At 37.9% G+C, this 27,228-nt stretch overlaps 1 protein-coding gene and 1 long non-coding RNA gene across 6 annotated transcripts in view; one reads left to right on the plus strand and one right to left on the minus strand.

Annotated features, from left to right (window-relative positions):
• The window catches only part of Mapkap1 (MAPK associated protein 1), a 234,748-nt gene that overhangs the window by 171,756 nt on the left and 35,764 nt on the right, over nucleotides 1-27,228 (minus strand). For all 5 annotated transcript variants that reach the window (XM_042681086.1, XM_042681084.1, XM_042681087.1 and 2 more), the window contains exon 4: nucleotides 16,536-16,684. In XM_042681086.1, the coding sequence (XP_042537020.1) occupies nucleotides 16,536-16,684 (149 nt within the window). The remainder of the gene's footprint in view (nucleotides 1-16,535; nucleotides 16,685-27,228) is intronic.
• LOC122108972 lies at nucleotides 3,286-15,085 on the plus strand. The gene is made up of 3 exons (XR_006147648.1): nucleotides 3,286-3,296; nucleotides 5,130-5,133; nucleotides 14,895-15,085. It is a non-coding gene; the product is annotated as an uncharacterized LOC122108972 (long non-coding RNA).

The raw sequence follows: 27,228 nt of genomic DNA on the forward strand, positions 1-27,228 counted from the left end.
ACTATGAGCCTGAGAAGGGGTGAGGAGGACACAGGGAAATACTACTTTGTACTCTAGCGAAGTACAGGTAAGACATTGTTGGCGGTACAGAGGAGGAAGCCACTGTCAGGTGACTAAAGGAAATGTATGGAGAAAGTATATCTGAACTGGACCTTAAAGATGACAAGTAGTAGAAATTTCCAGGAGAAAGAAATTCACATGGCAGCAGATATAGCATCTGGTTTCTAATTTATAAGCCCTGAATCCAAATTGCCCCATTTCTGGGAAGGACAGGCAGCCACCTGCAAGGGCTGTGATGAAGAGGGCAGTAAGGATCATTTCCCCTTCTGGCACTGTATTTATATGCACAGGTAGATTCATGAAGGCAGAATCCTCAAGGCAGCTAGGTCATAAAGACTCTAACCAGAATCTCTTCATCCTTCTTCAAGTCTGGCCTGAAGACCCCTGTCTAGCTTTGACTCCTTTTTCTGTGCTTCCAAATCCTTCTGTCCTTGTTTCCAGCTTCTTGAGGGCAGGAACTGCCCTTTTGTCAATTCACCCCTGGGACCTCCTAATCTGCCAGGAACACAGTAAACAAATGTTCAATAAACACTTGATGAATGAACAATGTGCTCTGCCTACTATATACCTCAAAAAGAACCTAAATGCTTAACAGTCTCCAAATGTTCCTAAAAGTGTCACCCTGGTCATAAAGTTTCTTGTCTGGTGAGGGAAAAGATCTCATTTTACTGACTGATTACAGCCTACAAGGGTGAGACACTGAATTTAAAGTCAATAGAAAATGAGTGACAATAGATCTGAAATTTCATGATAGAGTACTAAGCTGGAAAAAGTTGAGAACAAGGTTTTCTTACACTAAAGGTTAGGAAAACTAGTTTTTTTTCAATTTTATTTTTCTCTCCTTGGTACTGGAGTTTGAACTCAGGACTTCCATAACTTAAACCTTGTCCCTAGACCCTTACATTCTGGTTGATTTTTATAGGGTTTCACTTTTTGCCCAGGCCAGCAAAGATTTCAATCATCTATTTATGCTTCCTGCTGTATCTGGTATGACAAGTGTACACCACCACAGCCACTATCTTTGTCAGCTGAGATAGAGCTCCTGAACTTTTCTGCTGGGCTGGCCTCGAATACAATCCTCTTGATCTCAGCTGAGATGACAGGCACACGCCATAGAGTGTGGTAAGGTAAGGTCTTGGCAACCTTTTGCCTGGTCTGGCCTCAAACCATGCTTCTTTCAATCCCCATTTCCCAAAGAGCTAAGATTAACAGGCATGAGCCACCAGTATCTGGCTTAGTTAATTCTTAACTTAGTAACACTTGCTATATTTGACAAGCAAATAAAATACATTTTAAAATAATTCCTTTTATTACATGTAGCTCTTCTTAAATAGTAAAACCCCAAATTGGATAAACTGGATTGAAAGGTGGCCCCACCATGCAGCAGAGTATGACAGCAGACAAGTTGTTTAATCTCTTCTCAAAACTCACTATCAACACAAGGATAATAACAGCTACACTACAGTTATGGTGTAGATTACATGCTCTGTCGATGAGATGCCTGCTGCCTGGCACACAGCAAGTATCCATGCAATAGCAGACACTATTATTATTGTTATCTGTTATTCGTGAGGGAGGCCAGAAGTCTTAATCCCCTCACCTTCCCCCAGTGCCTGGCGTGAGCCACTCAAAATTTTTTAACCTATGATTTTAAAAAAGAAAGAAAGAAAATCAGACAAGTAGACAATGGTTTTCACTAGTCTAAAAAAATTAATACAACAATGTTAATGTGAGTACTACATGGTTTTCAATACGGTATTCAATTGTTTGAAAGTTCAGGCTCATCTTTGTCTAAAAACAGCCTACCAAGCCTTTCCTAAACAAAACAGAGGAAGCTTGTTCTTATTTTAACATCTGTTTCATTATTATCACTACAATTGGAAAAATAATACACATTCACTTTACAAAAAAAATCTGACAAAAATTGCTAATTAGAAGTCTGAGATCATCTGTATTTTGGGCACATCTTTTCATACTTTTTTCTATGTTAATATAGTCAAGTTAACAAAAATTGATATTCATTTTAGAACTTATTTTAGAAACTGCTTTTTATTTGCTTTCTTACAAAAATATTTCTGTACCACAAAGTGACAATAATGCCATAATTTTAATTATCATTTAATACTAATTGTGTGAATACTATACCCTAATTTAATCTTCTGCTACTGGAAATGTCTGTTATTTTCAGAGTTTCAGTAACAGAAATAATCAAAATCCCTTTTTTTTGCATATACTTTTTTTTTTTTTTTTTTTTGATCAGCGGTGGGGCCTGAACTCTGGGCCTGGGCACTATCCCTCAGCTCTTCAGCTCAAGGCTAGCGCTTTATCACTTGAGCCACAGCGCCACTTCTGGCTTTTTCTGCTTATGTGGTGCTGAGGAATGGAACCCAGGGCCTCATGCATGCAAGGCAAGCATTCTACCACTGAGACACCTTCCCAGACCCATGCATATACTCTTAAAATATACTTCTAGATGTCTATTTTCTATGCCTCAGGGCATATATATTATTAGGCTTTTGATGTATCACCAAATTACCCAAAACTTCACCAAAGTGAACTGATGTTCATTTTAAACTTTATAGTGTAAAAAACAAGAAATTCTGCTGTTTTATTTTTCACCTTGAAATTTTTAAATAGTTAAAGAAGCAAATATGCATATTCCTTTACAAATAATCATCTGGGTAAGTAGGCAGGAAATATCAGTTCTTAAATTCAAAAATAAACCTTAACTCAATTAGAGCTCTGATTTTAAAAATTAAATATTCAGGAAGCATTCAGCCTTCCCAAAAGAGGTAAAAAGGGAAGCAGAGAGATCAGAAAGCAATGAGGTGTTCTTATAAGGATAGAATTCAAAAGAAAAACAGACTAATCACCCCATAACTTCCTAAGGCAGGTATCTAATATATGAACTACCAGGATGGTCAAAGGCAACCTTCATTAGCCCATTTACATTAATTATTTTCCTAGTAGGAAAAGTCCTTGAAAAAAATCTGAAACAGAAAGTTCCACATTAGCACAATTTTACCCCAAAATGGCAAAATTAATTTTTGCAACACAATTGTCCCTTTGCAATCACTGCTAATGTAAGAGGCTAGATAAAGAATTATTAGCACCATTAATGCAATATCGAAGTCACACCTATACATCCTTTTCCATAGAAAATGGTTCTTAATTTTCAAGTTGTTCTGCTTTATTAAAGCTCATTACCATTTCTCTTTTAATAAGTGCTCTTTAAAGTCATTACCTGCAGTGAAGTTAAAGGCAGAGCTATTAAAAGGTTACTTTAATGTGAATAATAGCCTCCCAATATACTCAAGTTAATTACTATTGGAAACTGGTTCTATTTTAATTTAATGCTGAACGCTTAATGAAGGATCTGCCGGGGTAGCAAAACTGACAAAAATTATTCATGGTCAACAGACCTATTCTTGCTGTCTCATTTAAAGAGATAATATCCGTTTCTAGTTCTACATAACTGCATTTAAAGATCAAAATTACATCGTAACATTTTTCTCTGTATATCTAATTGAATATGAAAAATGTGTTTTTTAAAATATTCAACAGCATGTTAGACATAGCACAATCATCAGTCATAATGTGGCAGACCCTCAAACATGTAGGAGGTGGAGAGGAAGCTCAAAATCACCACAAGGAAAGAATTGTGAAGACAAATAGAAATTCATTCTTGGGCCTTTGTGTCTGCATACACAAAGAAGCTGTCATAGACAGATAAAGAGAAAGAAGAAGGCTGAAAGGAGATGAGTGGAAAAGGACCCTAGAGCCTAGGGGAATGTGGGAAGCAGGCTCTACTTCGATGGAAAAGGAAGCCAAGCCCTCAGCTTTGCAGGAAATACTATAAAAGTAAATCCAAAGCCCAACCCTAACATCCTTACATAATCAATGTGACTAGAATCTTCTCATTCTGACCAGCCAATATAACATAACATGGCTTAAACAACAGTGATAAAACACCCTGGAGTTTTATTTCCCAATCTAATTTTTCCTAAAAAGATACCAAGTGTCTTTGACATCTCTACAGAATTAACACAAGACTGTAATTCACTCGTGTGACACAACAGCAACTCCTCTGCCCACTTACCACCTATTTATCCCAATCAGTGGGCTGAGCTTGGAATGCAAACAGCTGGAATGTGGGGTTCCCCTACATATAGTCAGTGATTTTTTTTAAAAGTCTTTGAGAGAATTGTGATAAAACAAAGATCACCCTAATGTTAGCTTAGTAACAATATCTTTATAGTGACCCAAATTGGACTTTCAACATCTTAATATCAACTGTACACAGAAATCCTTCGTGTTTAAATACATACATACACATTATTTACAGCTATATAAAAACACCTGGTAGAAGGAAGGAGGGAGGGAAGGAGGAAGGGGAAAAGAGAAAGCCAGTCAGCCAGCCAGACAACCAGACATGGAATCTCACACATATTTGCATCCAAGTCCTAGCCATCATTTCCTCTTGTCAGCTTTAGGTTCCTGATACGTACAACAATAATGATACATACATGTTGTGAGGACTGAACAAGTTACTATATATCAAAGGTCCATTATAGAAGTAGGTCTAAAACAGGAACTCAATAAAATTTAACAATAGTAATATGATAAAGGGAAATTAAATACCTTCTTAAAAATAGCCAGTTTAGGGGCTGGGAAGTTGGCTCAGTGGTAGAGCACTTGCCTTGCATGCCTGAGGCCCTGAGTTCGATTCCTTAGCACCACATAAGCAAAAAGAAAAAAGCCAGAAGTGGTGCTGTGGCTCAAGTGGTAGAGCACTAGCCTTGAGCTGAAGAGCTGAGGGACAGCGCTCAGGCGCAGAGTTCAGGCCCCACGACCGGACCCCCCAAAAAAAAAACAAAAACAAACAAAAAAAATAGCCAGTTTATATGAATTGTTTTCCTGAACCAAAACAATATCTTTAAAAAAATTATTTTAAAGCTATATAATTAATGAGAGAGTTACTGTCTGGAAAAAAAAAAACCTAGCAAGTTATTGTTTTGATGGCATAATTAGAAAGGGAAAATGAAAGTCAGCAAAATACACAGTTTTAGAAAAGTGGTTATTAGATTTTCTTCTTTCCACTGTGGAAAGAGTCCTTCCTGTTGAAGAAGGCAGTGAAATTTTATCACAGCTATTGCTATTCATAAATCTTATATCTATTTTAATTCAATCTGGCCCTAGCCTCTGAGTCGCTGCACCACAATTTGATTACTATAACCATACTTTTTAACTGCTGTCAGGAAAGACAGCGCCTTATACAAACATCTGCCGGAACACATGCCTGTGTTCTCCAGCACCAGCCTTAAATCACACTCTGGTGATGAATCTTTATCTGACACTAATACTTTTTAACTTCATACAGACAATTAAAATGAATTGTAGCTAAATGCATGTATAACAAATCAATTTAATCTTTGGTTGCTTAGTAGCATATTTTGCAAATTTCCTAAACTTACTTTCTTACATGTGTCTTTGTCTAGGTGTTAAAACTTCAATTTAACAGGAAGGAGCGGAGATATTAATAAAATACAGCTTTTATGACAGAGCCACGTAGTTGCAAGCTTCAAAGAGTAATGGCATTTGAAATTTATCATTGCCATTTAAAAAAAAATCCACATTTGCGTGTGGAGAGCGCTATTCTAGGCTTCACTGGAAGAATGACCAGAGCTGAACTCGTTGCTCTTTAGGAATTAATAAACAGAGACAAACACACTAGATAAGAAGCCAGGTCAAATCAAAGCTCCCACTCACCTACTATTCGTCAATGCTGCTCCACGCTCCAAGAATCTTCTGTAATGATCTCTACTCCTGTACCTGTCACTTATTCTTCAGCTCACTGTTCAACAGTCCATTTCTCTGCTCAATCAGATACATATGAAGTCACCAACCACTGTCACAGTCCCAGCACTGGGCACAATCCTGCAGAAAAAGTGTGGTTCCTCTATTTGCTGACTACATAACTACTCGTCTTCAAGTTCTTCCAGGGCAGTTAGCCACATCTTATTTCTAGAGTCAATATATAGTAAAAATTTGGAATAAGACAGTACTGTGTGGCTGCTAAGTAATTTACTGGGTGGATGGCAATGTAAAAATGAACATGTTTGGAAAACTACAGAATTCAATAGAAAGAAACAAAACATCAGGGGAACACATACTGGATTCTATGAGGAAACCTGTCCCATTTCATCAGCCCCTATCTTACTTCCTTTTTACAAGTAACGGGATTCTGTCCTACAAGATTCAGTACCTAATTCAATACATATAGCTAATAAGAAGATCTAAACCAGTGGAATGTGGTGGTATACACCTGTAATCCCAGAGGAGGCAGAAGGATCACAAGTTCTAGGGCATCAAGGTCAGCCTGGGCAGAAAGGTGGTGAGACCATCTCTCAAAAACATGAAAAGGAAAGGGCTGAAACACAGACCAGTGGTAGAGTGCTTGTCTAGCATATGATGCATGATACCCTGGGTTCAATATGTTGTATGGCCAAAAACATAAATAAATAAACTAGACCAGTCTATCAGATCTTGAATTCATTATTGAGATTTTTCAAATATTGGGCTGGGAAGGTGACTCAGTGGTAGAGTGCTTGCCTTGCATGTATAAGGCCCTGAGTTTGATACCTCAGCACCACATAAGCACAAAAAGCCAGAAGTAGAGCTACTATGGCTTAAGTGGTAGAGCGCTAGCCCTGAACTGAAAAGCTGAAGGACAGTGCCCAGACCCAGAGTTCAGGCTCCATGACCAACAAAAAACTAAAATGAAATAAAATAATTTTTTTCAAATATTAACAGTGGTTTTCTTCATAACAATGTCTATAAAACAATATAGGAAAGGGAGCTGTGTTCCTGGAATAAGGAAAAAGGAGTTTCATACTAACTCTGCCATCTATTAGTCTCCTTGAGCAAGTCACTTAGTCTCTCTCAGCCCATTCCCTCACCTATACAATAGAGATGTAGTGGCCTATATCATACCTTTGTTATAATAATTAAAAGGAAAAATATACACTCATTTTTGCTAGGCACTGGCCCATACCAGTGATCCTAGCCACTCAGGAGGCTGAGATCTGGTGATCAAGGTTCAAAGCCAGTACAGGCATAAAAGTCTGAAAGACTCCATCTCTAACCAGCAATATGGTTCAAATAGTAAAGTGCCAGCAGTGAAAAAGCCAAGCAAGAACACAAGACACTGAATTCAGGCCTCAATACTGGTACCAAAAAAAAAAAGTTCAAATGTTCTCACCTCCAACTCTTTACAGGTCATTGATATCAATTGTGTCAATCACATGACTAATCACAAAACTATAGAATCTTAAAACCAAAGGAATCTAAGAGGTCTTATAAGTCAATTCTCCCAAATAGGAAGAAGCCAATGCCTTACAATGGAATGTGACCTGCCTTAGAACCCATAAAAAAAAAAATGCCACCACCAGGGTTAATTCTTATCTCTTCTAATAACATGTCTGTGTTCCTTCTATCACATATGCCCTTCCAGTTCTATAACTCAAATTTCCATTTGTAAATATAAATGGAAATTAAGAATGAAAATTAATGACAGGAGAGGTGGGAAGGGGAATAATGGGGTAGGTTGATGAAAGGGTAACACTAAACAATAGGCATTGTACTCAAAACTAACAGATTGTAACCTCTTTGTACAACTATTTAATAATATTTTTAAAGGAATGAAAATTAAGCTACATGTGGTAGCACATGACTATAGTTTCAATTATTTGTAAGGTTAAAGGCTAAAACAGGTAAATCACTTGAGCCCAAGAGTTTAAAACTAGTCTGGGTAATGTATAGGTAAGACACCATCTCCAAAAAAAGGAAAAGAGAGATAGAGACAGAGACAGAGAGAATAGACTAAGAAAAATAAGCCAGGTACTGGTGGCTCACATCTATACTTCTAGCTACTTGGGAAGCTGAGAATGAGAGGACTTATGATCCCAGGACAGCACAGGAAAACACAAAAGACACTTTTCTCAACCAATAGGTGGGCCTGGTGGTATGTGCCTATCATCTTAGCTACTGGGAGGCCAAGATTAAGATCACAGTTTGAGGCCAGTAAAGGTAGAAAAATCCATGAGGACTCAATGATGATATATGCCTGTCATCTAGCTATGTTGAAAAGCCTAAAATGGAGGATCATGACCCAGGCGCATACGAGGGGCCAAAAGTGGTTTTCATTGAATCCTTATAATTTTTTTTTTGTCGGTTGTGAGGCTTGAACTCTGGGCTTAGGCACGGTCCCTGCACTCTTCAGCTCAAGGCGAGCACTCTACCACTTGAGCCACAGTGCCACTTCCGGTTTTCTAGTGGTTTATTGGAGATAAGAGTCTCACGGACTGCCTGGGCTGGCTTTGAACCGCGATCCTCAGATCTCAGCGTCCTGAATAGCTAGGATTACAGGCATGAGCCACCGTCGCCCAGCTCCTTATAATATTTTAAGATTATCACTAGGCTCACTTTGTAGACATGAAAATAGGCTCAAAGAGACAAAATAGTATGCCCAATGTCACATAGAAAATGGGTATTGAGTTAGGATCTTAAGCCCAACAGATACTTTCTCTCAACTGAAAAATTCTGCCTTATTTGAAAAGCTTTGAAAATGGTAACATTCTACCTTTGGTGAGAAGATGACTTTGTTTTGTTTTGTTTTTGCTGGTCCTAGGACTTGAACTCAAGGCCTGGGCTCTGTCCCGGAGCCTCTCTATGCTTAAGGCTAGCATTCTACCATTTGAGCCACAGCACCACTTCCAGCTTTTTCTTGAGTAGCTTATTGGAGATGAGTTTCACAGACTTTCCTGCCTGAGCTGGTTTCAAACCACATTCTTCACATCTCAGCCTCCTGAGTAGCTAGGATGACAGGCATTAGCCATCAATGCCCATCTGAAAAGATGACTTTATAACCACAGGAAGCCAACCATTGTCTGGAATCATTCAGAACAAACTGCAGAAGTGATGCCTAGACAGAGAACTCAGAATACAAGCTACTTTTAACAATTCAGCATAGACTAACTTCAGTACCATGCTAAAAGGCTTTTTTCATTATAAGATTCTTCCTTATTTTGAAAACCATTCAGACAACAATCCCAAGGGAATTCCAATGTAACGTCAGGAGAAGGAGAATGCAACAGAGTGATGGTGAGAGAATAATCAATCTCATAGAAACATGTCTTGAATGAGTTTGATCCTTCTATTAGTATACCTTTCTTTTTCTTTCTTGTACCTTTCTTTTAACGAATAGAAACAACTTACAGTCACAGAGAAAAGTATCCAAGATAGTAACTGTTAATATGATATTGATACTTCATTTTTCTTTACTTAAAAAGGTACATAAAATAAAGCCAATGGAAGCATGAGACAGCTCCTAATTCAAAACACAGTCACCTTGGATTTGTCTCATCACTAGGTTCTTGTTGTGAATCCCAGGAGAACTCTTATTAAAGAAGATGGGGGAGGAAGAAGGGGGAAGAAAAGGGGGACTAATTGTTACATAGCCACCATTTCAGCCACCTTTTCTGGGGGGTGGGAGCAGGAGAGCAGTCCAGCTTGGGCAGGTGGAAGAGAAGGCAGGCCAAAAGGCCATTAGGCTCAAGGCCACTGCCTCAGCTCAGGAAGCAATAAGCAAAAGCTGCTGGGAAAGAAACAAGGTCAATATTAAGAAGCCCAGGCTATCACTTTTTGGAAAATGATTCTTAAGTCTAAGTGGCTTAACATATTAGAAGGGACCATTCCCATGATAATAGTAATTTTTCCAAGTTCAGATGCGAAGCATTTTTCTCTAAGGGCATTTTTTTAAAACATGAATTCAATTTCTCTGACCTTTTCTAAGTTTCCCATATTACTAGTGGCTTCATGCTTTTCTATAAAGTTTTAAGTGACTTTCTTTGAAAAGAGCTACTTAATCCCAATAATTGTAGAAAACATTTGTTCATAATTATCCAGACATAGACTGGAACAATGCTGAAACAACAGCAGCATGCAAAAATGTATTTAAGGACTATCATCCCAAAATGCTGCTAAAAGCTATTAACCAGTATGTGTTAATTGCCACAGCATTCATATTAATTTTCACTTCAGGCTCGACATTGTGGAATATTTCCCCTGATACATTTTAAACAAAGTTTAATTTAAGGAACTGCTTCTATCAACACTTATGAAAATTAACAGCCAAGCAATTAGCACTCATGAATTACCCCTTCCCCCATGCTCTCTGCAGTTTCCCTGTTAAAACAGTTTCTAACAGAGAAGTGGTTACTTCCTAACAAGTTAACACAATCAAAGTCACAGTTGTCTATATGAACTGGAACTGGTTCTGCTTTTTAAGCACTTGTCAGGGCAAACATTCCTCTTATATTTAGAGAGTAGAATTTAGCTGAATCAAGTAGTTAAGATTCTTAACATTTTATTAAACTTCTAAGCAATTATTAATATTCAACTACCTTTCTAACAGATATTTAATAAATAGGTATTGTGCCATGAGCATATAATCATAAAAAATGATGCTTAACAAAATGAACTCCAAGAAATGGAAACAAGAGGTTTTTTTATTGTATTGTTTGTGGTTCTTTTTTTTTTCTTTTGTTTTCTCTTTTGTTTTCCCTTTTGTCACTTTATTTCTGTACCCTTTGTCTTAATATATAAGTTTATCTGATTGGGGAAGGGAAGGGGAAGCACAGAAAGAGTGGAAAGAAAAAGAGTGAACCAATTCAGCAGTGATACTCGCTAGACATTATGTTGGAAATTAACTATACAACTTGGGGAAAAGGGGTACAGGAGGGGAAAGACTGGGGGATATGAGGGAGGGGTGACACTGTTCAAAAAGAAATGTACTCATATCCTGAGCTATGTATGTGTAACCCTTCTGTATATTACCATTACAGTAAAAAAAAATAGCTATTACCAATGAATGAATGAACAAATTATTTTTCTTTATCTTCCTATGTGAAGTGAGGGCTATAAGCCCACAAGGATTCCTAAATTTATATAAAAATTATATAAATTTATATATTGTTTAAGAACACTAACCAAAGTTGTGTGCCAGTGGCTCATGCCTGTAATCCTAGCTACTCAGGAGGCTGAGATCTGAGGATCGAAGTTCAAAGCCAGTCTGGGCAGGAAAGTCTGTGAGATCTTATTGCCAATGAGCCACCAGAAAAGCAGAAGTGGAGCTGTAGTTCAAAGTGGTAGAGTGCTAGCCTTTAGCAAAAGAGACTGGAAACAGGGACCTAGGCCCTGAGTTCAAGCCCCACAACCAAAACAAACAAACAAAAAAGAACACTAATCTAAAATCAGGTTCCCTTCACTTTTTCCTGTCAATGACTTAATAAATTATAAGAGACATTCTCAACTCCCTGACTTCAGAAAGAGGCAGTAGCAGCAGTGGGGTATTTGCTATTTCCTCTGTGCTACATGTAGGTCCTACTTAACAGGTCTTATCCTCAGGAGGAAAATATACTATAATCATTACATTCTGGAGCTTACATTGAAGAAAACCATCTTTTCATTCTACCCTTAGTTCTTTTTCTTTTTCTTTTTTTTTTTTTTTGGTCAGCTGTGGGGTTTGAACTCTGGGCCTGGGTGCTGTCCCTCAGCTCTTCAGGTCAAGGCAATCACTTGAGCTACAGTGCCACTTCCAGTTTTCTGGTTGGAGATAAGAGTCTCATGGACTTTCCTGCCTGGGCTGGCTTTGAACTGTGATCCTCAGATCTCAGCCTGCTGAGTTGCTAGGATTACAGGTGTGAGCCATCAGTGCCCAGCTCTACCCTTAGTTCGTGACTAGTGTTATCTGTAACAAGAAACAGACTAACAGCCAGACATACTCGGCTCATATTTATAATCCTACCTACTTAGGCAGCTAAGATCTGAGGAGTATGGTTCAAAACCAGCGTGGGCAGGAAAAGACCATAAGACTCTTTATCTCCAATTAAATACCAAAAAAAGCCAAAAGTGTAGCTGTGGCTCAAGTCGTAGAGTGCTAGCCTTGAGAAATTTAAACAAAACAAAACAAAATGCTCAGGAACAGTTTCTAGGCCCAAAGTTATTTAATATAAACTTTACATGATATAAAACCTTCATAAGGAAAGGAGACCTCAAAAAATAATCAAACTTGAGTGTTTGGTTATTGTACGACAAAGTAGAAAGCCCTCAAAAACTACGATAAGACAAAAGGTATGAGGCAAGTGCTGACAGCCAGGGGAAAGACAGCAAAGGCTGTTAAGATTCCCTCCATCTCTCCATCTTCAGAGATAAAGAGATTCCTTTCCCTCACATGAAGACCTTGTGACCTGCTCCTGGTGAAAAGTGCAGAGCACCACAGTCTTTCCTGCCACTTCTCAAACTCCTTCAGCTATAAAATACTCACTATTCCCAGGTATAATTTTTTTTGGGGGGTGGGGGAGGGTCTAGTCGTGGGGCCTGAACTCTGGACCTGGGCGCTGTCCCTCAGCGCTTCAGCTCAAGGCTAGCGCTCTACCACTTGAGCCACAGCGCCACTTTCGGATTTTTTCTTTTTGCTTATGTGGTGCTGAGGAATCGAACCCAGGGCCTCTGGCATGCAAGGCAAGCGCTCTACCACTAAGCCACCTTCCCAGCCCCCGGGTATAATATTTTGAAGTACTATATCCTGAACCCTCAACAAGTTTTACTGAGGTTAAGTAGCCTGAGGCACTTTGTGTGTGAATGCATAAACCTGGCTTCCTAGAATAGAGGTGATATACTGACAAAACTTTCTTAAGTATGGGATAAGGCATGGGAGAGCAAATTTTAGATTCTTTTTTTTTTTTTTTGTCACCATAGATTCACCTCTTGAAACGCAACCTCCAGCCGGGTGATAGGGGCTCATAGCTATAATGACTGTGAGCTGAGGGTCACAGTTCAAAGTCAGAACGGGCAGAAAAATCAATGAAATTCTTATCTCCAATTAACCACCAAAAAAACTACAAGTAGAGCTGTGGCTCAAGTGGTAAGGCACTCATCTTGAGCAAAAAAGCTCAGGGCTCTGAGTTCAAACCCTAGGAACACACACACACACACACACACACACACACACACACACACACACACACACACACACACACACACACACACACACACACACACACACACACACACACACACACACACACACACACACACACACACAGACACACGGTGTAAGTACTGTTGTTCTCTCTCAATTCCATGCCTTAAAAATTTATTAACCAACAATAGTTTTAAATTTACAAATTATAAACCAGCTGTAGAAATAAGTACTTGACGATATTTGTTTCACTATAGTACAAAAGCAAAGATGCTTACTCTCAGATTCACCAAAACCAACAATTCAGTTTGCCCAAATTGTTAAGGATTCTAGATTCATCTCCTTAACCACAATATTATTATAATTCCAAAGCAAAAACAACATCCTTTCTTCAAACCTAATACAGTTTAATCTTAAGGAAGAATTCACAGCAGCTAGTCTCTTGAGGAAATACATAATTAAGTAGTTTTTTAGCATATTTAATTAGACCCCAAACTCTTCCTTGTCCCCTTCTCTCCCCAATTATGTACCATTTACCCAAGAGACCTAAGCAACTCAGTTAATTATGTAAATAAGGCTAGCATTATTCCCAAGAAAAGCATTGTAAATATTTGTAGGGGAAAAAAAACCCTATAGATATTTTAGTGGCTTTAACACATTCACACACACATATATTTACATATCTACATATATATGGGTTTACACACACACACACACACACACACACACACACACACACACACACACACACACACACACACGCATGCCCAAGACTTGTTACAACTACAACAGGCCTGCAACTACAGGCCTAAGTATAGCTATTCCTTCTCAATTTTATGCCTTATAAAAGTATTAACCAACCACAATAAAAAAATTAATAAGCTTCAAACCAGCTACAGTAATAAAAATTTATATATAAAATAACATATATACAGGTAGATGTAAGTGTGTACATATGTGTACATATGTATGTGTATATTATGGGAACAAGGGGAACAGGGATAGGATGAAAGAGAGATAAAAATACATGGAAAATTCTTACATTTGAGGTAAAAGCATGCAATTCCAATGACAAGTTAGTGAATCATTAAAAGAGGACAGTCATTTCATTTCTTAAATATATGCTGAGTAAAAATAAAATAATTTTAAGTTACAACAGTAACAAAAATTTAGTGCTGAGGGTCGAATGATTTATGGGAAGAATCAATCTGGAAATTATTAAAGTCGACTTGCACAGAAAAGGCTTTATTACCAAGGGGTTGACATGATCTTAACTCTAGAGGCAGCTATGGTACTGTTATAACTACTACAATCCCATTATTATGCAATCACAAAATGCTAATTTGATCATTTTGAGGTGTTATTTGAATAGTCATTTTAATTTCTAGGTTACAAAAAGGCTTGACTCAAGTATAATTCTCTATTAATCATAGAGATGTCACTGAATATTATATTGATGCATTTCAGAAAGATAAAGAAAGACTAATTTAATATGTACAGTACAATATCCTTCAAATATTAGCCACTTTCATTACATACCTGCCAAAGACATCAATATTAAATAATAGATGAGAACAAGGATTTAATTGTATTTTAGCAATTGTAATATGTAGGATAAAAAGAAAACAGCATCGCATAAGATAGACTTATCAATATATAAATTTTTTTAACCAATGTATAATGGTGACTGTTCTGTGCACATGCTCACTGCAGATTATAGAAAGACTTCAGCGTAAACAGACATCTAACAAAATAATTCCTGTGTGACTGAGGAGATAGCTTTTTTTTTAAGTATTTCTCCCTGTACTTCAGAAGTCAGCTGCTTATACAACCTTCTGACAAATCTAAACTCAATCTAAAGATACAAGAAAATTCTGAGTGCCATATTTTGTCTGAGCTATTTTGTTGGCATGAGTGCATTATCATGCAGAATTTTTAGCCATTATGTTCTTAAACAATGAAATTATATCACACAGTGGCAACAAGTAAATTCTATCCCTATATCCTAACTTCAATGGTAACTTCTCACTTATCTGATTTCTTTTTAATCTTCTACAGTCCAACCCACCATTTTTCTAAGGCTGCTATTTTGGTCCCCTGGAGCTTTCTTTCTTTTCCCTACTTTACTATGGGAAGAAAAAGGTCTATAAGCAGGTTATAAAAGAAGCTTCATCAATTCAATCTACAATTTCTTGAGGAAACTCCAGAGTATGTTAAGATCTTTATGTTATTGATGCATTATCTATAATGCATTAATAAGGCAATCATTATTTATCATTATATTACATTTTAGAGACAGTTACTATATTTCTCTTCCTCTCTACAAATATCAACAACCTCATCTTCCTATGGCCATTCATGCTGACTTCAACCTATAGAAACAGGCTGAATTTCTGAGGCAAACTGTTTGAAAGAAAAACATCTCTTTGCTCAAGATGACAACTTACAGAACTAGCATGTGAAAATGAAAAATGCAAACATAAGCAAAGAGCTGTATGTTTATTAATTGCAATAGTGCTGAAATAAGACAAAGTGTACATGACTCCTTCAAGCTATCACTCAGCATCACCACAACCATGCCAAGCAGCAAACATAATAGCAATAAATATAAAAATCAACTGCTACTGTCTCCTGAAAAAGGCTCTGCTCAGCTCAGCACAGCATAGAGGTACAGAGCAGCTGAGAATGGGGGAGAGGGGTGCTATACATAGAACAAGGCTCCATCTGAAACAGTGGCCATTTTTCTAAAAGGAAAACAGATGTACTTTAATTTTATAACAATATATTGTTAGAATGAACTAGGGAAAAATAAAGTCATCAAACATGAACCCCCTGCAATGAATGGAATGCAAAGGAAGAGCCTGGAATTCTGAAAGGGAGCTCAAACCTCAACAATTCCTGCAGTTATATAAAGAATCAGATAAGACAATGCAAATTGCCTCCTAGTACCAATGTCAAGGCTTTCCAGATACAAGCAGACACTGGTTAATACAATCCAATTAGGCCAAACTCTCAAGTATAGTTAGCAGATAAAACAGGCATATCACTATGTGTATTCCTTCCTCTTTCTAAAATATGTGTGCACATATACTCAGGAAAAGTAAAACAGTTTTCAGATATCTATAAGCACAGAGAAAGAACAAGAAGGATATTCCTATGAAAATTCTTATTACCTTTTTAAATCTAAAAAATGTGAGTGACATTCTATAATTACAAGGCACTTTTGAAACTTTAAATCTAATAATAATAATAATAATAATAGCAAAAATAGAGGAGGCTACAATGCTTGATAAGAAATGTATTCATTATCTTGCCCATGTAATTGTAACCTCTCTGTACAGTATTTTCACAATAAAAAAAGTAAAAAAAAAAAATAATGCCACACAACTGTAGTTTTATTTAAAGGAACAAAGTATTACAGGTTTTTACTCACCTTGCCATCAAATTTGGAATACTCATTAAAGGGGTTATTCAGCTGCAGAGGGCATTGTTCCAGGCGCACAGATAATATGGACTGCTTTCCGGAACTTGGAGGCTTCTCTTTGAGGGATTTTTTTTCAAATAGTGACTTTAACTCCTGGGCTGAGATACAAGAGAAAAATAAAAAAACAGCTTTGTGATTACAGACAGCTTGCCTACCTTCTCTAAAAAGTCTGCCCAAGAATCTTAAGGAAGGTGCATCTAGGGACAGTTCAAGTCTGAAGTGATACAGAAAACTTCAGTGTTTGCATAACGAAAGGGCAGAGCATTGGAAAATATGTAGGCCAGGACCGTCAATTTAGAAGGACGAGGAATTAAGGAAGAGGGAAGAGTCAGACAAGAATGGAATGGTTGCCCTACAAGAAAAGTAAGTAGGTGCCTGAGTTTTGGCCCAGCTTTGCCACTACCGGCTAGCTATGTAATCTGGACTATTCGCTAAACCTTTTCAGGTTTAGTAAAACTAAACTATAAGATATCAAAGATTTCTCATGGCTCTCAGACTTTGTGATTTTGGAATTCTTGATCTTTAAGGATAGGATCATATCTATTCCTCTCACTGACTCCAATGGTATCTCGCACAAAAATCTGCATGATAAAGACAAGGACTAGGAAAAAGAGGAATAACACTAGGTAACATTCACTCTCCAAGTCAATGTATCTCATAACAAGCTTTTGAGGCGGAGTCTAGAATACTACAATATGGAAACAAGCTTAGAATATTTTGACTGTCCCTGATACCAGGTAAGTAACAGGACTAGGATTTGCACTCTTTGCTCTTGGCTATTAAGCTGCTAAAGAAACAATCAGATTATCAATAAATTTTGTATAAATAAAATAATGACTGAAAGAATTCAGATTAAATTACTTTACTTCAGAATTTTCATTCTCATTCATTAGTGAATCAAGACAAGTCAGTTCCTGATCTTCCCAAAGATCATTTAGTTAATCTGAATATCAATCAAGGTGGTAGGAGATGATAAGTACATGGGGATCATTATACTTTTTCATTTTGTGAATATGAGAAACTGCCCATACTTTGATTTTTAAAATAAATCAACCTGAGATTTTAAAATCTGTAATGAACAGGTTCAACTTTATTCCACTCTTTTGCAAAGTCAAATTAAACTAAGAGAGATCAGCAGAACTCTTAAATATTCACTTAGAACTTTCTAAAACTGTAACTAAAATTACCTTTTTAATAGTCTGGTAAGAGAAGTTTATCAAAAATCCAATAGATTTTTTTTTTTGCTGGTCCTGGGGCTTGAACTTGGGGCCTGAGTGCTGCCCCTGAGATTCTTTTGCTAAAGGCTAGTGCTCAGCCACTTAAGTGACAGCTCCATTTCTGGATTTTTAGTAGTTCATAGAAGATAAGTCTCATGGACTTTTCCTGCCTAAGCTGGCTTCTAATGGTGATCCTTAGATCTCAGCCTCCTGATCAGCTAGGATTACAGATGTGAGCAACCAGGTCCTAGCTTCTCTGCAGACTTCAGCGGCAATAGGTCAGAAAAGTAGAAGGTAAAAAGGTACATCATCACCCCACCTCTGCAGGGGATAGGTTCCAAGTTCCTCAGCAATACCTGGAAACCATGAAGAGGACCTTATATATATGCTCTAGTGCATCACAGAACATTCCCAGTCAAAGATGGGCGAGTATACGATAGCATTTCCGTAAGGTTAAAGAGGATAGTGACGCCACAGCCATCTTAGTTTGTGTAAGCATATTCTTATTGTGCTGTAGACAACAGAATTACCTAATAACATTCCTCAGAATGTAGCTTGGCAGGTGAAGTAATTCATGACAATAATACTTGCTGCAATATATAAACCTAATTTATAAATTAGGTACAGTAAGATTAATAATGATAAAATAATTATAGTAATATCTTATAATTTGAGTTATTAAAAATTTATAAGTTCTTTATTTCAAGAATTTTCCACTTAATATTTTCAGAGTGAAGGTGATCATAGGTAACTAAAACCTGACTACTTAATTCTAGATTCTGAACATGTAAGTACACTTAAACAATTTAAGTATATATTTCAAAACAACATATTAATTATACATTTACTTCACAATTTGACTAAAGTGAGATTTCCAATATTACAAATACCATGCTACATGTAATCTATTAACAACTACACAGCTACACTTGAGAAAGAAATGATCCTTTATTAAACTATGAGCCATGTATAATACTAAGTGTTTTCTCACCTTGTGTTCACAAGAGATAATATCACTGGCTCTGAAGAAACTAAGATAAAGGAAATAGCAGTAACTTACTAAACATAAACAGCTATTAACAGGAAGGTTAGGTTTGCAGTGATGATACACTAAATCTTCCATCTCAGTTTAGTTTTCTCCTCAACTTATAATACCTCCTCCCCTCTTCCTCTTTCTTCCTGTGCCATGAAGAAACAGAAATAACCACAAAAAAACTTTTGCTTGCTCACTTCTGCACTTCTAGCCTTTGACCCTATTACCATGGCTGAACCTCTCTCTCAGGCCAGCTCCTTCTTTATAATTAGTTCCAACTCAAGGACATTGCTCTAGTAATTATCTATTTCTCTTCCACTGTTAATTTCCTTCTTACAGCACACTAAAATAGTAAAACACCTCCTGATACCCTACACCCCCATTTCCAGGTACCATCTTATTTCCTTGCTCTTCAAAAGGGTGGCACACGCACACACACACACACACACACACACATGTGCATGCGTGTGCGCATGCCTTCCCTCCCCCGTCAACTGTGGAGTTTAAACTCAGGGCCTAGGCAGCTTATTTGCTCAAGGCTAGTGTCCTGTCACTTTGAGTCGCAGTCCCACTTCTGGTTTTCTGGTGGTTAATTAGCGATAAGAGTGTCATGGACTTTCCTGCCTAGGCTGGCACTGAACCATGAACTTTAGATTTCTATAATCTCCAGAGTAGCTAGGATTACATGCATGAGCCACCAGTACCAAGCTCTGGCCTACATTCTTGCTGTCCAGTCCCTCTCATCCCATTCTTTCAAATCCACTCCAATCAAGCATTCATGCCACACCATTCCACCAAAGGAGCTGTCATCAAGTCACTAGAATTCCCTTCCCAATCTTTAATCCTCATCCCAAAGACCTCTCTAGGCAGCATTTGAGCCAGTTCATCATTCCCTCCTTTAAAACATTCTTCTCACTGGCTTCCCCAGGACTCTAAACTGGTTCTTCTCTCTCAGGCCACTCCTTCCCAGCCCTAGCTCATTTGCTCTCATTGTCAAGAGTCACTGGCATTTGCTAGAGCTCAGTGCTAGGTTCTCTTCTTTCTCTCTATATTCTCTGTATTACTCTCTATATTCACAATCCTTGTGATCTCACACAGCTTTATGGTTTTAAATATCATCCACAAAAGAAGAAACTAAATTGTGGTGGTAAAACTTAGAACAATGGCTGCCTCTAAGGAACAGAATAGAACGGTTAACAGGAGGTAACTTATAAGGCAAAAGAATTGCTCTATACTTGACTGAGATATTAGTTACATAAGCATGAATATTTGTGAAAAGTCATGGAACTGACCAGGCCATGGCGGTTCATGCCTCCAATTCTAGCTACTCAGGAGGCTGAGATTCAAAGGAGTGAAGTTCAAAGCCATAGGCAGAAACCTCTATAAACCTCTACTCCATCTCCAAAATAAACAGTGAAACTCAGGGCTAGAGGGATAACACAAGTGGTATAGCTGAAGAAAGCCAGGTGACCAAATACAGCCAGAACAGCATCTGCAACTGCCAAATTAAAAGTGCAATCTCAATATATATAAAAGCCCCCAAAAGAAAAATAAAAGCACAACCTCAGAAACAAAAAGTAAAATGAAATCAATGAGACTAAGTATAATAATCAGTTGGCACTTTAAGTATAAAGAAAGAAATTGGATCAAGAAAGTTTACCACACAACAATTTTACATTCCCAACATTTTATATTTTGGAATATATACAAAAGACAAAAACCAAAACAAGCAAACAAACAAAAAACTTTTAAAGTCCTTTTAGTAGTCATATTATTTTAAGGATGATGGTATTTCTCTCCTGGAAACAAAATTTTCAACATGAGAGGATATATATAATCAAAACCACTCTAGTCAGGTGTGGAGGTATTCACCTGCAACCCCAGCACCTGGAAGACTAAGGCAGGGGGACTACAAGTTTGAGGATAGCCAAGGTTACGTGTGAGATACTATCTCAAAAAAAAATAATCTCACACCATACTTTAAAAATTATTTTTTTCTCTGCTTCACCCTCTAAAAAAGATTACAAGGACAAACACAATCCAGTAAATATCACTAGCACTCAGGTTATGGTCTCTGAAAAGAACCAAAACTCCTTGGAGTCTGGCTAGCTCCAGATTAGGGGGAGAAACGTGTACCGCAAGTGTAAAACATTTTTTCAAAAAAGAAAGAAGGAAGCTATGAAAAATTTATAGTGTTGTTAAACAACTCATTATACAGAGACAATTTTAGCATCAAAACAAATAACTGAAATACTGAAAAATATCCAATACACTTTAAACCCCCTAAGTTCAACATGATGCAAAGGAAAAAACCTTGCACATGTTATCTAACTAGGGATTTTTGGGAAAAACTCATGATTCTCTGAATTTCTCTTTTTTCTTCCTTTGTGTTGCTGGGATCAAACCAAGGTCTTGTTCACACTAGGCAAATGCTCTACTCTAAGTTCCATTTTCAGCCCAACAACCCTAATTTTTGAAGTTCCCCTTCAAAATAAGCTTTTCATTATTCGCAAATGAAAACTACTAACAAATATAAACAGAAGTCTCCAACAAATACAAAACTGGAAAAATAAGCTAGAAATGCAACTATCAAGTTTATAAGAAAAGAATATTATTATATTCAGAAAGATGAGACTATATATTAGAACTGATAAGGGTTCAGTGAGTTGGCCAGATACAAAACAAATATACAAAAGTAATAGATTTCTTGTGATTTTTTTTTTTTTTTGGTCGGTCGTGGGGCTTGAACTCTGGGCTTGGGCACTGTCCCTGCGCTCTTCAGCTCAAGGCGAGTGCTCTACCACTTGAGCCACAGTGCCACTTCCAGTTTTCTAGTAGTTTATTGGAGATAAGAGTCTCACGGACTTTCCTGCCGGGGTTGGATTTGAACCGATATCCTCATATCTCAGCCTCCTGAGTAGCTAGGATTATAGGTGTGAGCCACCGGCGGCTGGGCTCAAAAGTAATAGATTTCTTTACAAGAGATCAACAATAAAGCTATAAGAAAGTTGTTATTTATGATGGCAATACAAAATATACCCAACTCTAATATAAAATATAAAAGTACAGAATCTACATGGAGACAGCTATAAAACTATTTATAAACTATTTGTGTGCACAACAAATACAAAAAAAGGACAACATATAATTGTTTGAAATATATATTCCCACATATGTAAATGAAAGCTATAATAAATATATCAAAACATTAACAGTTATCTGGATGTGAGATTACTGATGGCTTATATATAATTCTTTTTTTGGGGGGGGGGTCTGGTCGTGGGGCCTGAACTCTGGGCCTAGGCGCTGTCCCTCAGCTCTTCAGCTCAAGGCTAGCGCTCTATCACTTTGAGCCACAGTGTTATATATAATTCTTATAATTTTATATATATATATAATTTTGGGAGGTACCAGTCCTGGAGCTTAAACCAGGGCTTTACCCTCTCACTTGGCTTTTTCATTCATGACTGGAGCTCTACCACTTGAGCCACACCTCCAATCCAGCCTTTTTGCTGGTAATCAGAGATAATAGTTTCTCAGACTTCTCTGCCTAAACAGGCTTCGAATTGCCTGAGTAGCTCAAGATTTCAGGTGTGAACCATCAGAGTCTAGCTATATAATTTTTTGTTTAGTATAGAGGATTTGGAAAAGTCCCTAAACCCTGGCCATAGCTAACAGAGAAGGACAGGAATAAGGAGTCACAAACTCCTCAATACCTAAAGCTTCAAAAGTAGCTTCTTCCTACAATGGTATGGAAATAGGTGGAGCAGAGTAGAAAGAGTATAAAATCTTTGGAGGCTGAGAAGGTGGCTCAGTGGTAGAGCGCTTGCCTTGCATGCATGAGGCCCTGAGTTCAATTCCTCAGCACCACATAAGCAAAAAAGAAAAAAGCCGGAAGTGGCACTGTGGCTCAAGTGGTAGAGCTCTAGCCTTGAGCTGAAATGCTGAGGGACAGCGCCCAGGCCCAGAGTTCAGGCCCCATGACTGGACTCAAAAAAATAAACCCTTTGGGTCACACTGGCCAGGCAATTTGCCATTGATTTTGGCTTTGCCATTTACTACTTGTGAGTAAGTAGCTTAGGAAAGTCATTTAATCTGAGCTCCAATTTTCTCATCTTTATAATATAGGCATATTAATAGTTTGCTGAACTACATAAAATGTTATATACCCCAAAGCTAGTTACTTATCAGAATTACCTAAGGAGCTTTTTTTGTACAGATTTGTGGACCCCAGTCTATCTACTACACTGGGAATTCCACAGATAGGACTCAGAAATAGAGATTGTCACTATAACATGCACTTTGGGATACACTTCTGACTTATATACAGCCACTGTAGGTAAGAAATCAATAATACAAAAACATAAGCAAGGGGCTGGGAAGGTGGCTCAGTGGTAGAGCTCTTGCCTTGCATGCAAGAGGCCCTGGGTTTGAGTCCTCAGCACCACATACAAAGAAAAAGCCGGAAGTGGTGCTGTGGCTCAAGTGGTAGAGGGCTAGCCTTGAGCTGAAGAGCTGAGGGACAGCGCCCAGGCCCAGAGTTCAGGCCCCACAACTGGCAAAAAAAAAAAAAAAAAAACATAAACAAAACTTCAGGACTATTTGTATATAATTGATACAAACTACATCGTTATTTGGAATTTCATCATTTCATTCATAAAAACCCTTGTTTTCTAGTTGGACTTCAAAGTTCTGGAAGACAGGTTAGTGTATTCCTCCAGGCAGCTAGCATAGGATTTTGAGGCATCCAGGAATTATAGAAAAAGCATTTGTTATAAGACTCAAAGAATAGTAAGGGTAATAATCAACTATGGAAAAGATACTATTTTCCAATATCACTTTTGTTTTTCATGTTAATAGAAATTGAACCCAGGGCCCACGGAGCTATTACCCCCCTCCCCAGTTATTCCAACATCATTTAAAACAATAAAAGTAAAAATATTGGGAATCTGACATGTTTTCCCTGTTTTCTTCTGTTTATACCATCTTCATATGAATCCATAAAGTTTTTGTTATGGGAATACTAAATACTCTGAAGTATTTCTCTCATCATGTGGTCTCACAGCATATGGATCAGTAAGTTCACAAAGAATGTCAGCATCTAGACTAGATAGCTTCTAAAATCCTTCCTAATTCTAAAGGATAGACTACAATTAGATGGAATAAAAATCACAGCCAGCCCAGGCAGGAAAAGTCCGTGAGACTCTTATCTCCAATAAACCATCAGAAAACCGGAAGTAGCGCTGTGGCTCAAGTGGCAGAACTAGCCTCAAGCTGAAGAGCTAAGGGGACAGCACCCAGGCCCAGAGTTCAAACCAAGGATGTTTCATCAGAGTGTATCATATATATAATGTTGATTCCTTTAGTTGGGAATGAAATTTTTAAAAGGAGGGAAAAAAAAACAAGTGAAGGGAGTTGTGGGGGGATGTAGTTGAGGAGATGGGAGAGAAGGGATGGTAGGGGAAAAACAAAGGAGGCGGCAACAATGCTTGATAAGAAATGTACTCATTACCTTGCTCATGTAACTGTAACCCCTCTGTACAGTATTTTCACAATAAAAAAACTTATTTAAAAAAAAGTGAAATGATCTTAACAAAAAATATAAGGCAGGAAAAGAGCTCAGCACCAGTGGGTTATGGCTGTTATCCTAGCTTCTCAAGAGGTTGAGATCTGAGGATCAAAGTTCATAGACAGCCCGGGCAGGAAAGGCCATGAGACTCTGATCTCCAATTTACCACCCAAAAGCCACAAGTGGTAGAGTGCTAGCCTTGAACACAAAAGCTTAGGGACAGTGCCCAGAACCAGCGCACACACCACCCACACACACAAACACACATACACACAAAAGCAGAAAAAGAATGAGAAGGTGAATATATGATTATCTATCCAAAATTCCAAGAAGATCAAAAGGAATTAGACATGGCATTTCTTGCCAAGGACAACATGTGTTCAAGAGATGTGTGAGATGGATGCTAGTGGCTCATGCCTATAACTCTCCCTTCTAAGAGGCTGAGACAGAATATTGGTACCAAGCCAGCTGGACAGAAATCCCCATGAGATTTCATCTATAAAATAACCAGCAAATAGCAGGGCTGAAGATGTGGCTCAAGTGGCAGAGAACTAACTGAGCAAGTAAGCAGAATTAGCACAAGGTCTAAAGTTCAACCCAACTACCACCAAAAAGGAGGCAGGAAAGGGTTGTAAGAACAGATGGGCTGAAATGTTTGCCAGGAAGATGCTTAGTGAACTCTTCATTTTGTTGTTGTTTTTTGTTTTTTTGGGTCCGGTTGTGGGGCCTGAACTCTGGGCCTGGGCGCTGTCCCTCAGCTCTTCAGCTCAAGGCTAGCACTCTACCACTTGAGCCACAGCACCACTTCCAGCTTTTTTCTTTTTGCTTATGTGGTGCTGAGGAATCGAACCCAGGGCCTTATGCATGCAAGGCAAGCGCTCTACCACTGAGCCATCTTCCCAGCCCTGTTGTTGTTTTTTGTTAGTCATGGGGCCTGAACTCTGGGCCTGGCTGTCCTTCAACTCTTCACCTCAAGGTTGGCACTCTACCACTTGAGCTACAGCGCCACTTTTGGCTTTTTCTGTTTATGTGGTACTGAGGAATAGAATCCAGGGCCTCATACATGCAAGGCAAACACTCTACCACTGAACCACCTTCCCAGTCCCTTAAGGGACCTACTTTTCTAGCATGTTTCAGGCTACCTAGAATACTAAGCTGTGGTTTAAAGATGAAACATACTCTAAGAATTCAGACACTAGTGAGGTTCAATCTAACCATCAAAAATGACCACCAGGCAGACTGTTGTCTAGAAAGATTCAGAGTCAACATTTCAAAGTGTGGACAGGAATGATATGGAGCCTCTCTAGAAATTAAATCACAGAGTCAATTATTAAAATCTAAGAGACAGCAAGAATGGCAAATAAAAGCCAAAGGGGAACTATGCATTTCTCCAGTGTATGCTACAAAACACTTAAAATGAGTGTAACTCCAAGGAACGAATGGGAGAAGAACAAGCAAAAATCCTCTTCTTTATTAGATGTATCAGATTTCAAGCTGAGGAACTTATCTTATTCACTTTTTTTGTTGTTGTTGTCAGTACTAGGGCTTCCACTCTGGACTTGAGTTCTGTGTTTTAGCTTTTTTTTTTTTTTCCTCAAGGCTAGTGCTCTACAACTTGAGCCCAGCTCCATGACCAGACTTTTGGTTTTTTGGTTGTTAATTGGAGATAAGACTCTCATATACTTTCCTGCTGGGGCTGGCTTAGAACCATAATCCTCATCTTAGCCTCCTGAGTAGCTAGATTACAAGTGTGAGTTACTGTCACACAGCTATTTTTATTTGTAATTTTTAAAGTATGAAAGTGAATAAGGTAATTTTAAGGTATGAAGGTCAACAAGGCAAATAAGGAATGGCTAAAAAGAGAGGTTTAATTAAACTGGCTGTATTAAGAGGAGATTAATAGGAACTATATTAAGATAAACAGAACTCTGAATACAGTGGACAGGATAATGATAAACAGAGACTGATATTTACTGGATCAGTCAGGCAGACTACAGAGACTTTAAAGCATCAAGACAAAACTAAAGAGACATTCAAGAACTACAAGAAATCACAGAGTGAGATATAAGGAAGAAACACAGGCAAATGAGAATTCTTCTTTTGAGAAGTAGTTGGATTTGGGTTTTTTTAGGTAAAATCAATATGCAGCAAAAGTTGGCCTTAAATTCAAAATCCCAAGAATCTCTCAGTCCCATAAATGTTGGGATTATAGGACTGTAATACCACACCTTGCTTGCAATGGGGATTTCTAGTTCTACAAAGGCATTATTTAGAAAGTCAAGAAAATCATACTTAGTGAGAACATTGTAGTCTATAATCGTAGAAGAAAGCAAGGAGAACTTAAGTGTGGTTTAGCACAGACACTTTTATATAAAGACAGTTGGATATAAAATATTACACTACTACCTTCTAGTTACAGAACTTTAGAAAGTTAGTCTAATCCCTCTGAGGCTGTCTCATCTGTAAACAAAATACCTTCCAAGATCATTGTATTAAACCAAAGCCATGGTTCACACCTATAATCCTAGCTTCTGAGGAGGTAGAAATCAAGAGGATCTCAGTTCAAAGTCAGCCCATGCAAGAAGTTGGCAAGACCCCATCTCAACAAATAACAGCTGAGTGTGGTAGTCCATGACATTCCAGATACATACATGATGGTCTGGGCTGGCCCAAGCATAAATGTAAAGCTCTAGTTAAAAAAAATAATAACTAGTAGTACAGTATGTTCACAAAAAATTAAAATTAAAAAAATAATAATAATAACTAGGGGCTGGGAAGGTGGCTCAGTAGTAGAGCGCTCGCCTTGCATGCTTAATTAAGGCC

Source organism: Dipodomys spectabilis, unplaced genomic scaffold, assembly GCF_019054845.1.
Source record: "Dipodomys spectabilis isolate Male_0828 unplaced genomic scaffold, ASM1905484v1 ptg000067l, whole genome shotgun sequence".
In the NCBI taxonomy this organism is placed as follows: domain Eukaryota; kingdom Metazoa; phylum Chordata; class Mammalia; order Rodentia; family Heteromyidae; genus Dipodomys; species Dipodomys spectabilis.